Source organism: Leptodactylus fuscus, chromosome 7, assembly GCF_031893055.1.
Source record: "Leptodactylus fuscus isolate aLepFus1 chromosome 7, aLepFus1.hap2, whole genome shotgun sequence".
Lineage (NCBI taxonomy): Eukaryota > Metazoa > Chordata > Amphibia > Anura > Leptodactylidae > Leptodactylus > Leptodactylus fuscus.
Window position 1 is genome coordinate 29,260,005 of NC_134271.1, and position 16,381 is coordinate 29,276,385.

A 16,381-nucleotide genomic window follows, 5' to 3' on the forward strand; every position below is an offset into this window, starting at 1 on the left:
TTTTATAGCACAAGTTCCCTTTAAGAGATGTGTCCTAATATCGTTGTCCATATAGCATACCCGGGTCTTTCTCTTATTGTTAATCTCACCACAACAACATGCAATCTTGGCTACACCTTAACGGAACTGGCCTATGTCAACCAAAAGATAATCGCCATAGGCTGAACACCAATGAATAATCAAGCACACTCAGAACTGCCACACCTTGCGTGAGTAACAAGATTCCTTGGTTCTTGGTCATACGTGAAGGAGTTAGTTACTTTGGACGTGATCCAGACTCGCTCTTCCTTTGGACAGTTGCCTTCCGTGTCATTTATCTGGCATAGTATTCCATGAGTTTCGTCAGCCCTGTCCTGAGATACATAAGACCACATATCTGCTTATAGATTCTAGTACCCAGTAAATTAATCCGGAACAAATATCTATAAGGAAAATACATATTAAAATGTAACAGATTCCATTATCATCATAGATGCGTAGTGTAAGAAAATATAAGAGGCTTTGGAATATATATCTTATTAAAGAAAATCAGCTCCTTTTGCCCTCATATGTCATAGGAAGAGAGTGAGAAACACAGATGTAGCCACCCCGTGTCAGCGCCCGCCATCTTTAATATAAAATTCTTGATGGAAACTTTCTTCATCATGATTGTTTACTGTTGTAATGAAAGAAAAGTCCTGTGTGCACAGCTTCCTCTGTCTGAATAGGGTGAATGCAGACCGGATGGATGGGGCGCCATCTGCATCAGTCATGTAATATCCATTGCTCTCATTCTACAAGTCATGGTCATGAATCTCAGGCTGAACGTTCAGATTTACCAGCCTGAAGATTATGTGGGGAGACAGAATCCTAGTATTCTAGTTATGTATTATGCTAGTCTCTTCGTCCACACAAAACACTGTCCTGTGCGGATTATTCACGTGAATAAGGTTTACGTTTTCCACCATCATGAGACTAAAAGGATTGGGCACCTGTCAGGAAAAAGTTAGCATAATTACTTGGCACGTAATTGAAGTGTTGTTCCGGCTAATGCCAGTGTGCCACTTCAGCTCCTCTACAAGGTTCAGTAGTTTAGAGCTGGTATTTTCTGGGCATTGGGTTTCTGGTCTAGGGAAAAAGGTCACTGTAGAAATGTTGTCAACAAGTTTATCATCATAGTGCTATGTTCTTTAAAGGGAGTGGATCAGGTCCCAAATGTCTCCCAAACCAATAATAGTGCTGTATAGCAATATAAACAATTTAAGGATGTCAGAAAACGGCGACTACAAGAATTTTTTTGGGGGAAATTTTTTTTAAAGGGGGTTAAAACAATCCGGTCTGTCAGTTTCTTGTGTGTCCTTTTATAGGAAAAGCAGTACACTTTTTTTTTTGTGCTGCTTTTCCGATAAAAGGACATTTTCCATCTACACAAGTTACCGGCAGAACGGATTGTTTTTTCTATTAGGAACCCTTTTGGCTGGAGACGGGTTTCTGCCGTGCACTTTATAGGACGATTCCCAGATTTGTTGGTGCTGCTATACGTGTATGTATATGTAAATATGGTATTGCTGGAATCGTACCGACCCACAGAATACAGGTGACATGTTATTTTGACTGCAGAATGAATGCCGTGAAAACTAAACCCATAGGAAAATCATGCAAATGCAGTTTTTCTCCAATCTCACCCATTCAGATTTTTTTTTACTGTTTCCCAGTACATCATATGCAATATGTAATGGTATCACTAAGAAGTACAATTTGTCCCCCCCAAAAATTAAACCCTCATACAGCTTTGGAAATGGAAAAATAAAAAGTTGCAACTTTTGGAAGGGGGTGGGAGTCAAAAATGAGAAATGCCTGTAACAGGAAAGGGTTAAAGATTGTGGGTGGCATTTTGGATCAAAATTAAAAAAAAAAAACAATAATAGGGGGAATGTATTATCCCATCTATACCAACTTTCTGGCATAGATGGGTACTAATGTGGCCCTTTTTCTTGTGCCACATCCCCCATTTTGCGCCTTGGTAGCCACTTTCCATGAAAATGAGTGAGCAGGGAAAGCTGAGGCGGAACCCCTCAGCCCGATATTTATTAGAACTCATATCAGTTTTGTGACTGCCTTAGATTTCCGTTCTGACACTGGATCCTCTTGATAAGACAAAAATGCCTTGTTTTTGTTGGGGGCCTTAGGGGCTAGTTCACACAGAGTTTTTTAGCAGCGGATTTTGACACTGAATCCGCCTCAAAATCCGCTTGTCAAAACAGCTACCATTATCTGCAATCGGAGCCGCTCGCTTATTTTTTCCGCTTGCTAGTAGTGGAAAAAAGAAGCGAGATGACCTATCTTGCCGTGAATTTCACAAGTGGCTCAGCCGCGATGTCCGCGGCGCAAAACTCTCTCCTGATTAGGCCCATTCATTCGGGCCTAATCCGGAGCAGATGCCACGATTCCATTGTGGCTAGTCGCGTGGTTGTTCACACGCAGAATCGATTTTCCTCCGTGTGAACATACCCTTATGCTGTAGTACAAAACTCCAGTGCTAATAAATCTGCCCCAATGTTTTGGTTTTTTGTAGAAAAAAAAAAAAGTAAAAAAAAACACAAAACCAACACAATAACCACCAATATATTTTTAATATAAAAATACAGCATTTACATTTGATGTAAAATAAAAAAAAGTGCAAGGCTATTTTGCTTTACATTACTCATACAGTGAATTCATAAAAATTAAACATATGTATACTGCCAATAGACAAAAAGGAAACCGATCCAAGGCTCATTTATACCAGTGCATTTTTGTCCGCATCTCAATCATAAAGAAGGGATTAGAAAAACCTTCAGTTCCGACCTTTTCACAAAAAAAACAGGGAGGATATGAACATAAATACACCTGTGTAAACAAGCTCTAAAGAGACTATTAGTACATAGTGTTTTAGTATGTCACAGTATCAAATCACATTAGGGAAGGCAGCATACACGAAAGACCCGTGGAACAAACATGACAGACTGATCTCCATTTTGAGCCAGGAATGTCTTAACATTATCCAAAATGCTTGCATGTTCCCCGCACACAAAGTGTGCCGTAGGCTCTATGCATTACTAAACAATCCTCTCCATACATGGGGATTAGAATTCCTAAGAAAACAGAGGAAGCTGCAGCCATTGTTAATTCAATTTAGTATGTTAATATCAATACATAGTATTTCTGCAATTCGTCATATCATTACAACCCCAGCGAGATTCCATACAGGAATTGTCACGTAAAGAATCAAAGCATTAAATATAAAAATTTTACTTCACATTTTATATAAAGAAAACAAAAAATTTGACATTGTCTAGCCTTGTAATACTGACCAACATGATGTCCTAGTATCTAACCAAGCTGGATTAGGGCGCTGTAAATCATAAATTTGGATTTAGTTTATAGTGCTTGTTCAAGACACTAAAAAATTAAACTAATGACAGGAAATTTTGAGGCCTACTCCAGATTTGAGGCCTACTCCAAATGTCGAGGCCTACTCCAAATGTCGAGGCCTACTCCAAATGTCGAGGCCTACTCCAAATGTCGAGGCCTACTCCAAATGTCGAGGCCTACTCCAAATGTCGAGGCCTACTCCAAATGTCGAGGCCTACTCCACATGTCGAGGCCTACTCCAAATGTCGAGGCCTACTCCAAATGTCGAGGCCTACTCCAAATGTCGAGGCCTACTCCAAATGTCGAGGCCTACTCCAGATCTGAGGTCTACTCCAAATGTTGAGGCCTACTCCAAATGTTGAGGCCTACTTCAAATGTCGAGGCCTACTCCAAATGTCGAGGCCTACTCCAAATGTCGAGGCCTACTCTGGATTTCCATCTACACAATAGAAGCATTACATACCCTAACCATCTAGTTCATTGCCTTAACGGTGATGGTTTCATATCGATGAAGCCAGGGACAGGGTGAAGCGCCGACGTGAATGTAGCGCACGCCATCTCTACAGGAAGCAGGTGGTGAGTAATCTGCTTTCATAACATTTCCTGCAGTTACTTTAAGATGTTACAACTCTGGGAAACCCCTTTAACATCATCATTTGTCTTTGGTTCTTCGCTTCTGTCATTCTAGCCTAAAGAAGCGATTAAACAAGAAAAAAAAAAATGCACGGTCTGGTAGACAATGTCAATATAAGTAGCTAACAAAAGCTTTATCGGCATGCTGATCGTGACCCATTTCAGGTCTGCCCTTCATCCTCTAAGATATTTGATTGGTAGTCTCCTAGGGATCGAGGAAGCCAGCTACGCCAATAAAAGTGTAGGATTACAATAGAATTAAGGAGCATCTCCATCTTATACCTTTATGGCATATGCATAGGATGTGGTTCTTGAGACAGATGCCTGTACAGAGACCGACGTTCCAAAGAATGGAATCCTTGACCCCTGTTTCACAGCTGTTCATTGCTGGATCGCATCTATAACACATCCTATGTCATAAACGTGAGATGGGACTGCCCTTTTACCAGATCTTATTCTGTTCCCGATACATGTAATTAACCCATAAATGGCTCCTGTATATATACCATTATCTAGTGTATTACTTTACACTATATAGTGAACACGCACTAGTTATAACTGTCAGATGTGTAATCTCAGGGTAGAATTTCCCTTTCACGTGATGATATTGCTTTATAACATGCTGCCCATTGAGCAACAGCTTGGCACTACCCTGCAAGTTCAAGATTAAAATAACATTTAGTGTGTGGCCAATTTTCAGTTGACTGTCATTACAACTGTTAGCCTTGACTTACGCAAAACATCCGTCTACTGGACTGTAAAACATCATACTGAATACGTGGCTGTGCTGCGGCAGCAACACCTGTTTGGCCATATCCTTTTCCAAAACAGACCACGATATCAATAGTGTAAAGTCTTGCCATAGTCACTTTAAGTGTCACAGAGGAGTCAATTTGAGAAATAAACTACAGTAGACTGCGCGTACGTGTCTTAAAAACCAGGAATGTGTGCAAAGAACCCCTACTAAAACACTGGAAATAAATCATGATCAAGATATTAAACAATTTTACAATATTTACATTCACAATTTTAGAGACTAAATAACACTTATACCGCTGTCATGAATTTCAAGGCAAAATTACATGATGGGAGAAAAGTATCTGTCCAAGTCATCAAGTGCCAGAATAAGACACTATATAAGAGACTGCAGACCCCTGGACTCTTAGAAGCACTTAATAAACTGATAGATTTCATTGTCATAAATATATACTTAAAAGCAAGTAGCTGCTCTGCGGTGCTCAATCCAGACGATACGGATTCACATTACAGGTTCCAAAAACTTCAGTAAACATCCGGCGTGATTCATTTGGAGCAGAATATTTTACAGAGTATATGGTATTGAAAAGTATTAAAGCTGAGTACTTTTCCAGTCATCGTCCATGCAGGCAAGACTCACAGTCCTAACTTCTTCTTATGTAGGAAGTAGGCATCAAATCTCGCCAGGGCATATTCCTTAAAGCAAAAATCAGCATTAAAACAAGTTGGCTTGGGTGTGCCTGATCAATTCAACCAGCCCCATCAAATTTACACAACATATCAGCCTAAAACAGTCTGTAATCGGTTTGTCGCTTGGTTTATAAAAGATACCGCAAACGTGTAGATCAGCTGTGTCAGCTATTTTCCAGGAGTATTTGGTCAATTTTGGATAATTTGCCAACTGGAGCGGACTCAATGGACTTTTGTGTAAACTAAATTGGCACCTATTTGGCTGGGTCAGATTTTAATGTTATTATGACCTATGTGGTGGCAGCACCACAACCGTCAAGTGAAATGTATGGCCAGCTTTACTCCTGATCCTGCAGGTCAGCAGAGTAATGGGGCACACCACACCAGTCTGAAGAAATGAGGAATATGTTACATCTCTATTCAGAGAATGGCGGTCAGGCTTAGTGAATTTGTTATGCGAGGCCAGCTTCACATCTGAGCACGGGTCTCCATTGTTAGGGTCTGCCGAAAGACCCAAGCGACAGAGAGCCGGACCACTAAAACAGCAATTATCCACGGACCCCATAGACAATAACAGTGTCTACCAGGTGTCTTGTCATTTTTATAATGAAATCAGCAAAGAGAAGTCCTCCGTGCAGGACTTTTCTCTCCGAGGATTTTCGGTGATTTCTGTGGCGGGAGACTTCGGCGCAGATGTGAACCTAGCCTGACTATGAACCACAGTTCCTCTATTGAACATGTTTTACATGTAATTTCAATAAAATCTCTGCTCATTATGTTTCAGACTCTTAAGGTGGCTTAAATACGTTGGAGTTTAGTTTGGCAACATGGCTGAAACCAAATATATACTACCAACAATTGTTCACAACGGATGACTTATCTACTGTAAAATATTCAATGCATTGTAAATTTTTGGGCTGAGCCATGCCGTTTGGTTACCAGAGATCTGCAGGAGTCCCAGGTATCAGATCCCCACAGACCTAATATTGGTGGCCTGTCCATAAGATAGGCCATCAATGTTAGAAACTGAATGGATTAAAACTTCATTACTAAGTTAAGCGTATTAGTCAGGACGCAGTGATAAATCATACTGGGAAATCACAACAAATATGTCACAATATATATGATACTCACCATATACCCAAACTCAATAGATGAGATTTTAGCTTGAACAATAGACCACAAACCCCAGAAGAAATGGGATGCAAGGGCAAACCTAAATAAATGAATAATATGTATTAATGTAAAGCTCTGAAGGAAAGGATGCTACTATACTAAACATCTATAGAAAGATAATGAGGCACGTTCATTAAGATTGGCATTTTAAGTGTCCCAGTAAATCTAAAACCCAATAATTAATTTTACTCCTACTGTTTTCTTAAAGCTAACTGAACTATGGTAAAGGGGTATCTGGGACTGCAATACTTGAGCCCAAACTCTTATAATCTTTATTAATTAAGGTTTTCCAATTTGTACAATAAAAAAATTTGGCCATGATTTTTAGACAAGGTGTCCAAAAAAGACTTTTCAGGTTGGCAGAAGGTCGGGATACCCAGTAATGAGCTCAGCAGAGAATCCATCCTACAAAAATGATTGTCCAAAGAGGAAACCCATGTTGAAGTGCTTAGATGCTTTAACCATCTTTACATGTATGAAAGTTCTTCAGCCACACTCACCTGTTAATTTCAACCAGCATGTCATTCTCCACTTTGCTTCTCTCTTCATTACTCAGGTTCTCGAACCCAAGCTGAAATTCCATCAGATAACTAGATATAAAGTGAAGCTAGAAAAAAAAAAAAAAAAGTCAAAAATCCACATGCTAAATAAAGGGTTTTGTGACCCAAAATGGATTTGTCATACTGAAACAATGCACAGAAAAGCTCATCAGTATGTGATCTGTAGAGGTCAGACATCCAAACTCCATACAAATCAACTGTTGCGGTGGCCTGTAGGCACCATGGATGTGGAGCAGCAACCCAGTCCACTGCCTAGAGGTGGTTCTGGGGAATTGCAACACCATTCCTATTACGTGAAATAAAACAGCCTGCACACACACTGTGCCCACTCCAGACGCTTCCGGCGTCTGGGTGCTGGACTCCAACAGATCACATACCGACGACCTAGCCAAAGGGGAGGTTATCAGTAAGAAAACTTCATTTGAGGCTGGAAAACCCGTTTAATGTTAATAAACAAACATTTACAACATCCTAAAGTGAATCCATTGGAAAATCCATAGCTGTGTTTTATTTGTACAGCTTTTAATTTCTTTATAGTTTCTGCCCTATTTCTACTTAGCAAGAAACTGTGCATTCTGGGCTCTATAATAAAAAGTTAGGTCACAGCATGAGCCTCATGGGGTTTTTTGGCTTCCCCTGGATCAACACTGTAGGGTTATAGGTTGGACTTGATGGACTAATGTCTTTATCCAACCTCATCAACTATGTAACTATGTCTTGGGCTAAATTGCTCTCTAATAATGGATACTAGGTTATAACTATAACTCATACATCAACATCTGTTAAATTGTAGGTAGCATGGTCCATCTCCTACAGGAATTCTGAAACTGAAAAAAAACTTCAGAGCCCCTTACCAGCCATCACCCACAAGGCCATAAGTAGTTACCTGTTGTTTCTTTGTGGGATATTTTGTAAAGTTAGCTTTGAAGAATGGGAATTTCTCATAGGTGTAATCGTACATCCATTCACAGAAGTGATTCCCAATGTCAAATCCCCTGATTAAAAAAGAAATGCAAGTTGTTAAAAGGGTCTCAAACATCACAGTTCAGCTCCACTATTGGTATTGTGTCAGTACAGTATGAAACTAGGGCTAAAGTTGGATGACTATATAAAACTAAACTATATATAAAGTTGGATGGCCATAAAAGTTCACAGACAGGGTAAGAAATGCTCCTCAAGGTCTGAGTGTCTACAGATTAATCCCTTCCAGACAACAAACGTGCAGAACTGTAATCTGATCACCACACGCTAGTACCTCTAATACCTGCGCAATAGCAGATCTTTGACACTAAGCTGCTTAAAATCGAGTGAAACTTTAACGTCATGTTCTTAATGACTGAAGAGGAAAAACTCACTATAGCCGTACAAGACTCTTTAGAGTCTGGGAGAACCTTGCAGCCCCAAATTAGTGTATAGACATAAAAGCTATCAATATTGGGATCTAAAAATCATAAAAAAAAAACAAAAAAAACTTTTAAAGTCTTCAGTAGGTGATACCTTTTTTAATGGCCAACTCATAATGATGACAGAATATGACGTTTCGAAGCTTCCTCTGAGCTTCTTCTTCAGATATAACTAAAAAACACTTTCTAGAGGCTGCATATTTATGTACAACAGGACACATAGGGATAGGATTACAGGAGGGAGGGGGGAAGAGGCTTATTACTATATACTTATAACAACAAACAATCAATTGCCAGATCCCAGGTTATCTTAATGGCTGTCTTAATGATTTGTATAAAAAGACATAAACCCACGTGAGATGTTAATTCCATTGTCCAGCGTCTGCAATAGGGTCATGGCCTTGTACTCATAAATCAGTCGCTGTTTCCTTGATTTAAAGTTCCCTTTTAAGATCAAGATTTTCATGTCAGAAACTCAGAATGAGAATTAATTCACATCGCCATACAATCAAACAACAGAGAACTGATCTTCCCGTGCCAAAACACTTCTGCCAGGAAGACCACAACATCATCAATGACATGAAAATCTTGATCTTAAAAGGGAACTTTAAATCAAGGAAACAGCGACTGATTTAGGAGTACAAGGCCATGACCCTATTCCAGACGCTGGACAATGGAATTAACATCTCACGTGGGTTTATGTCTTTTTTATACAAATCATTAAGACAGCCATTAAGATAACCTTGGATCTGGCAATTGATTGTTTGTTGTTATAAGTATATAGTAATAAGCCTCTTCCCCCCTCCCTCCTGTAATCCTATCCCTATGTGTCCTGTTGTACATAAATATGCAGCCTCTAGAAAGTGTTTTTTAGTTATATCTGAAGAAGAAGCTCAAAGGAAGCTTCGAAACGTCATATTCTGTCATCATTATGAGTTAGCCATTAAAAAAGGTATCACCTACTGAAGACTTAAAAAGTTTTTTTGTTTTTTTTCATATTTCATAACCACTGGCTAACACGGTACCAAAACAAACATTTTCCTTTTACTAAAAATCATACACAGACTGAATGACAAGCAACCAAACCATCAACAGGTAACTGCTGCAAAGAAGGCAAATGTGCCTCAAAAAGAGGATCCCACCAGGTTGGAACTCTACTACGGACAGTTTATGGCAGGTAATGTATGTGGTAGGAAGTAACATAACTAAACATAACACACTAAACAAGAATAATTTAATTAAGAATACGACGATAGAATGAAAGGGATTCAGGATCCAACCCATCTTATTATTGTTACGGTTACTAATATTGGATTAAGGTTTGTCTACTCCATGCGATTTGCATATTCTTCCCATGATCCCTTGCACAGTGGAGAGCTAAAGGCTTAATAAGACTCCACACACTACTATATGGTGGTCTCTCCCTATGGAGTGACGATATTCCCCCGACCCGGTCTATAGCCTCTCACCTCTACCAGGTCAGTACTCTCTACACCGGGCTGAAGAGATGCAAACACATCGAAACGGCCGTCCTCGATTGAGATACTGAACCTGGTAAAATCCCAGCATCATTGCAAACACAAGGCCTCTGGAAGGTCAGGCATGATGTTAAAGGGAGCGCCCCCTATAGGGGTGCATGGCTGAGGTTCTGTCTTCCTAACTATATCATGGAAGACAGACTAGAACATCCTCAACTAGCGCCCTCTATTGGTGTGCACATACTGAGGCACTGTCTTCCTAATTACATCATGGAAGACAGATTTGCATATTCTTCCCATACTCCATGAGATATCAGAGTTCTTTCCGTTACTCCACAACAACATCTCACTTGGACGCCTCCTAGTTAACTTATCATAAACATTTGCTTAGCTGCGTCACTTTTTTGTCGATTTATTTGAGTGACGGAATAGTTTCCAATGCCGTACCTATAGTTATAACTGCTGTATTCAAAATCTATCAGCATGAGCTTCTGCTTTTCAGAATTCTCCCTTCCATCTAGTAATAGGACGTTTCCTAAAACACAAAAGACATAGATAAAGACATGGAACACATTCACACAAAAAATGTCCAGATAAGTGTAATGTAAACGACACCAAATCCAGCTTACAACTGAGTGAAAAATTGAATCACCATCAAATCCACCAACCATTTCTTGTCTTACCTTCTTGACAGTCATTGTGACAAAACACAACAGGAGAGTGAGTTGCCTCTAGTAAAGCCCTGGAGAAAGTGAGTTAAAAAAAAAAAAAAAAACGTTTTTATTTTTTTGGTATTCATTAAGGACTTTATCCATTAGTTATTTAGGACTTTAACAAAAACAGGTAAAATCTCTTAAATCAAGTATTAAAAATAAAATTTAATTTCAGGTTATCAATCCAGAGCCAAAAGGGGAGATTTGTCAACAAATAACCAAAGAAAAGATGTTTTATAATATAAAATTATCCAATAGTCCAGTATAGTTTCAGTATCAAGTCCTTACAATTTTTTTAGATCTCTGCTTGCCGTCATTCATGGCTTACCCCTGATAGATTAAAAATTAAGTCCATGGTAATGTGCATGAGAAGTACGCCGACAGTTCATCACGTCGACAGATTTCTATCCACGAAGTTAAAAATGAAAGACAGCAAGCCGACATCTAGAAAGATGCTCAGACCCCACTGATCAGGAGAACAGGCGACGAAAGGAGACTAAATGGAGCGGCGGTCGGGCAGAGTACGCATTTACATGGTAGTGCCGGAGATTGCTAAGCGTTGTACTTTGGCTATCTCCATTGAAATTAATGCTGCCCAACCAACGCTTTATTCAATACTCATTAACAGTCAGGCCCCACTGATCTACAAGTTATACCCTATCGTATGAATAGGGAATAACTTGCTTAGTAAAAACACCTTACCTATATGATAGGGCATCAATATCAGATCAATAAGGTGTACTGGCCAATCTGTATTACTGCAATTCAGCTTTCACTCAAATTGATGATTTACCCCAAGACGTCCATCTTTGGGGATGTTGAGCATCAATTACACTGGCTGATGCAAAGTACATTCAGTTGTACTGATTATCGCCAGAATTTCCCCGTTTACACAGGGCTATATACCGCCAATAAGCTTGCATATTGGCTGCTGCATAAAATATACAATGAGTGGGCAAACAAGCTTGGCAGCTCAATTCTTATGATCAGTTCCTAGTAAATTGTAGGCAGAATAGGGTGGGGTACCCACGGGTAGAGTAGGACTACGTGCGCACTTGCACAAACACTATGTCTCATTTCATACAGTTGGAAGCAGATTAACTCATTATTCAAAAACATGGAGCACCATGTGAGCCTACTAATAATTGGCCAGAGTAATTTATCAATATTGAAAACCTGAAAAACTGCTTTAGCAGCACGTCTGCATCTACAGACACCTTAACATACCTCCTCCTGGAAGAAGTCTTGCTTGTTGTATGTGATTGGGCCTAACAGAGGCCAACAAAGCAATGATCAGAAAAGACCAGCTTTGCTGCGTTTACTGGCGTTTCTAGGGACACATTGTGTAAATGGGCCTTTATATGTCATTGGTGCGAGGAGATCAAAATTCACTTTCAGAGCAAACTTTACTTATCAAGAACTTACCTCAGATTAGCCATTTCTTTAGAAAGATTGTAACTTAAAAGCTTGTTTAGCTTCCTGGCGTGGGATTCTCTCGTAAATTTAATTTTCAGTACCTGCTTCAAGTACCTAAAAGCAAGCAAAAACCATTGTATAGAGTCACTGTGTGATTTACTCACTCCATAGGAACACTGTGAACCCTTCCACAATATATTTATATTTTGCCTTACAACATTCCTCCAATTATAAAAAAAAAAACCTATCATACATAAACAGCACAGACAGATATAAAACTTTGTAATATTTATTGAAGAAATAGGTTTCCATCTCCACTGTTCAGACTTAGTTGCTTTTTATATAGAAGTCTATGGAGAAGCAAGGGGAGATGAGGCTGCTAGAAAAGGCATACAAATAATTACAGCTGCTTAGTTCTGCTACACTAAGTGAGAGCTGTTCAGATACTGCTGTATCTTTCAAGACTCTTAATGTCTCATTCTGGGCAGTAGTAATCAATTTTCTAGCTGATAGCAGCCTTCACTCTCCATAGTCTTCTGTGTTTGAGAAAAACTCAGGAGAACAGCTTACGCTAGGTTTACACTAGCGCCCGGAGTCCGTTCTCATGCAGAAGACGGAAAGCTGTCAGACTGGGTCCCGCCGCGAAACTGTTTTTTTTTTTTAAATCGGACACAGAGTACAGGTCATTGACCACAGCTGTAACATTTCACTACCCCCTTGTGAGCAGTTCAGCTAGCAAATGAAATATCACAAGATTTTCTTGCTGCTCAAAGCCACTGATCCTGACCTGAAGATGAGTAACTGGAAATCTAGTTTTTCTACAGATTCACTGCATGTAATTAACTATGATTTAAGGAGCAGCAAGTAAAATAAAGCAAAGCAAGTGGTGTACAAGGGAACAGAGAGTATTTAGCACTGCTATGGATGTATTTGCAGATAATTTGGTAGTTGGATAACCACTTTAGTAGGATCATTTTTTCTCAAAAAAATTACAAGAAACTCAAAATATTCCCCTGCACAAACAGCAATGACTAATCTATACCAGTACCCTCACCCTTATCAGACACCATGCCTTCGTGTTCCAGATACAAGCCATTCCAAAGATCAGTTGACCAACTTGGGCTGGGCTTTTATCACCCTTAACACCATAATTAAACTAGGGGAAGCTGTAGTTATTCAGACATTTTACCTGTAAGAGCCTGTGAATATACAAATAACTTACTTCTCCATTGTTCCAAAAAGCCACTTGGGTTCCTTGTTGAATGGCATGCTCATGGCATGAAAGCGAGCCATCTTCTCTGCTATCTCAGCTGATATATCAGGAAAACCCAGTTCTTCAGTCTGGAGCTTTCGACTCTAAAAATGGGTAAATTAAATAGGATCATTGTCTTCTTCCCAACAAGTGGATGTGCAGCAAGTGTGGCCTCAAAATGAATCGGGGTTAGTTATACACGCTCATTCAATATTCTATCCTGTATCTGAGCCATTTTGAATATTTATGCAATGTATTAAGATGCAGGCAAATGAAAATATGTCTGAGGTTGACGGAACATTTATATGATTAATTGTACTTGGCTTATACAAGTTTCTGAGCGGACTCGGAATAAGACAAAGGTGCGAGCCAAGGGAGCTAGTGAGATGGCATGGAAAGCAGATTCCACTCGCACTCACGCCAAAGAAGCTCCTATTTAACTGCAGTTTCTGGCAGGTGACAAGTTGGGAATGGAGACTGAGTCAGTGGCCAGCAGTAGTTACATAATCATGTGATCCAAAAGACTCTTACACAACACTTACTCATTTATCACGAGCCAAGGAATAACGCAATATCCTATCTGTACTTACTGGAATGAATTGCTCCAGACGTCCTTGTGGAAAGATCCCATACAACTTGGGACCGAGGGACCGTTCAGCTAGGATTGCAAACATTACACTCTCCATTACCATAGCTGCAGCACCCTGAGGGTTAAGAAAAAAAAAAGTTTAGAATCAGACAAAGCTGGTACAATCCTTAGGATACAGTAAGTAAATATGTGACCACCCCAGGTATAATACCATGCCTCAGTTATCAAGAGTTAAAGAAGGTGACACATGTGTCAGGTTACATGCAGACAGTAGAGCTGGTCAATAAAGCATCTAGTCTGCTTATCGTAATCCGGACATTAAAGACAACCGAGCAGACAAGAGAGCTTAATGATTCAAGTAGTATTTACCCTTCTTAGAGCGAGCATAGAGGTTACCTGGAGATAAAGAGTTTCCCAATCAACATTAGATGCTCTGAACATAGAAGCTGCAATATACTCAAAACCTGTGAACATAACCTAGGTCATTCCCCTCAGCGGGGGTCAAACAGATTACAGGATACAAATTCCAAAGTAGTCAATGTCATGTTCATCAAAAGATGATAAAAGAATGGACTTTATGCTGTACTTTCTCCATATACATAATCATTGCATGTGAATAGACTGCAACATATCACTGTTACGTTGAGCTGTAGATTTCATTACATATTATGGACATAGTAAGGGTAGTGAAGAACTGATGGGCAATCCTTAGGATCAGTGATCAACAAACTGGTGAAGGTCCAGCAGTCCACACCCCTGTGCTACTGACTTGTCACAATTTACCAAACTCAGTAATGTATATTGTATACTGGTGTGCTTGGTACTGCAACACACTCCAAGCACGCCGGATGTCACATGGTCTGTGAAGCAGAAGTGGTCTATGTGGGGTGGGGTGGGGGGTCCTATGTGTCCGATACCTGCAAATCAAATCTGAATAACAGATCCTAACAATAAGTCACCAATACTTAAGACCTAGAAAACCTATTTAGCCTAAAAGCAGCTTTGGTTTAGTTTAATCGTAGGCTACATATACTAACTGGATATTAAAGATTTATTAGCATCTTGGAACAATTGGCAAGTGGAAAGTGCAAGTCACAACTTGTGACAAAGACTAATGTTACTAACTTAGCTGCGCATTTTGGTCAATATCAGCTGCTAAGGTTATTCAAAGTCACCCTATGTGTTCAGCGACACTGGGCAAAGGACAGACAATCTTTCCGGGAATGGTATCACAAGGAAAAATTGTTTACAGGCGAGAGATCCTGAGTGTGAGGACTCGTTCACATCTGCACCCGGTCTCCGTTCTGCAGGTTTCCGTTTTCTGCACAAAACAGAGCAGGAGACGGAAACCTGCAGGACTCTTTCTCACCCATTCATTTGAATGGGTGAGAAAGCTGTCCGACCATGAGCGGCGGTGAGCGTTTTATGCTCTCCGCCGCGAAATCATTTTTTTTAAATCCAGACACAAAGTCATGCAGACATGCAGTACTCTGTGTCCAGATTTTAAAAAACGGTTTTGCGGCGGACAGCATAAAACGCTCACCGCCACTCAAGGCCTGGACCCAGTCTGTGCTTTCCATCTTCTTGTATGCAGAAGACGGAAACCACAGAATGGAGACCCGAACGCAGGTGTGAACCTAGCGTGAACGATCGTTCCTTAAACAATTGGATGAGGATTTTAAACATGGCCAAATTGATTAGTATGATAAATCCTCAATCAATCCTCAATCAGTTAAAATGATCTTCATTCACAAATTTCATTGTGGTGTCCAGTAACAATAATGTGATCGGACCTGTAAGTCAGAGCTTGTAACAAATATCCGGATAAACACCATGAGCTGCAACGATTTTGTGTTGGCTCTTAGAATTGCTTTTAATGAAAATTTAATAGGCATACAATGCAGCTTGACAAATAGATGTCCAAGATGTTTATGAAAGTAATAGCCAATAAATGGTACTGAAAGGCCTACATATCTTACAACTGCGGTGGCCCCATAAATTCTTCTTAGACCTGACCAGAATCAACCACTGTAAGTGAATTACTTTTGCCACAAGTGTACTTGGCATCTGCAAAGCAGATACGGCTCGCAGTGATTTTCCATAGCTCCTACACCTTGGCCAAATATGCTCATTTGTTTCGCACACAGCTTTGAAAACTACATCTGAACTATGACCCCTTAAGTCAACCAGCAATAAGTAAATAGAGCGGCAATGCGTGACTTTGCATACACGAACTGGGCTAATGTGCCAGGCTGTTCACGCTTCACAAAATCAGGAGCTTTTAAGACGGCAAGATAAAAATAGATTGTCTCACTGACACTT

The 16,381-nt window shown here is 39.9% G+C and overlaps 1 protein-coding gene across 1 annotated transcript in view; it reads right to left on the minus strand.

The window, feature by feature from the left end:
- Nucleotides 1-2,595: 2,595 nt before the first annotated feature.
- The window catches only part of LOC142213236 (choline kinase alpha-like), a 30,473-nt gene continuing 16,687 nt past the window's right edge, over nt 2,596-16,381 (minus strand). Inside the window, exons 4-12 of the mRNA XM_075281517.1 lie at nt 14,061-14,174; nt 13,441-13,574; nt 12,228-12,332; nt 10,773-10,831; nt 10,537-10,624; nt 8,095-8,203; nt 7,149-7,255; nt 6,607-6,688; nt 2,596-5,478 (exon numbers count right to left, since the gene is read on the minus strand). Of these exons, the coding sequence (XP_075137618.1) occupies nt 5,419-5,478; nt 6,607-6,688; nt 7,149-7,255; nt 8,095-8,203; nt 10,537-10,624; nt 10,773-10,831; nt 12,228-12,332; nt 13,441-13,574; nt 14,061-14,174 (858 nt within the window). The 3' untranslated portion in view covers nt 2,596-5,418. The remainder of the gene's footprint in view (nt 5,479-6,606; nt 6,689-7,148; nt 7,256-8,094; nt 8,204-10,536; nt 10,625-10,772; nt 10,832-12,227; nt 12,333-13,440; nt 13,575-14,060; nt 14,175-16,381) is intronic.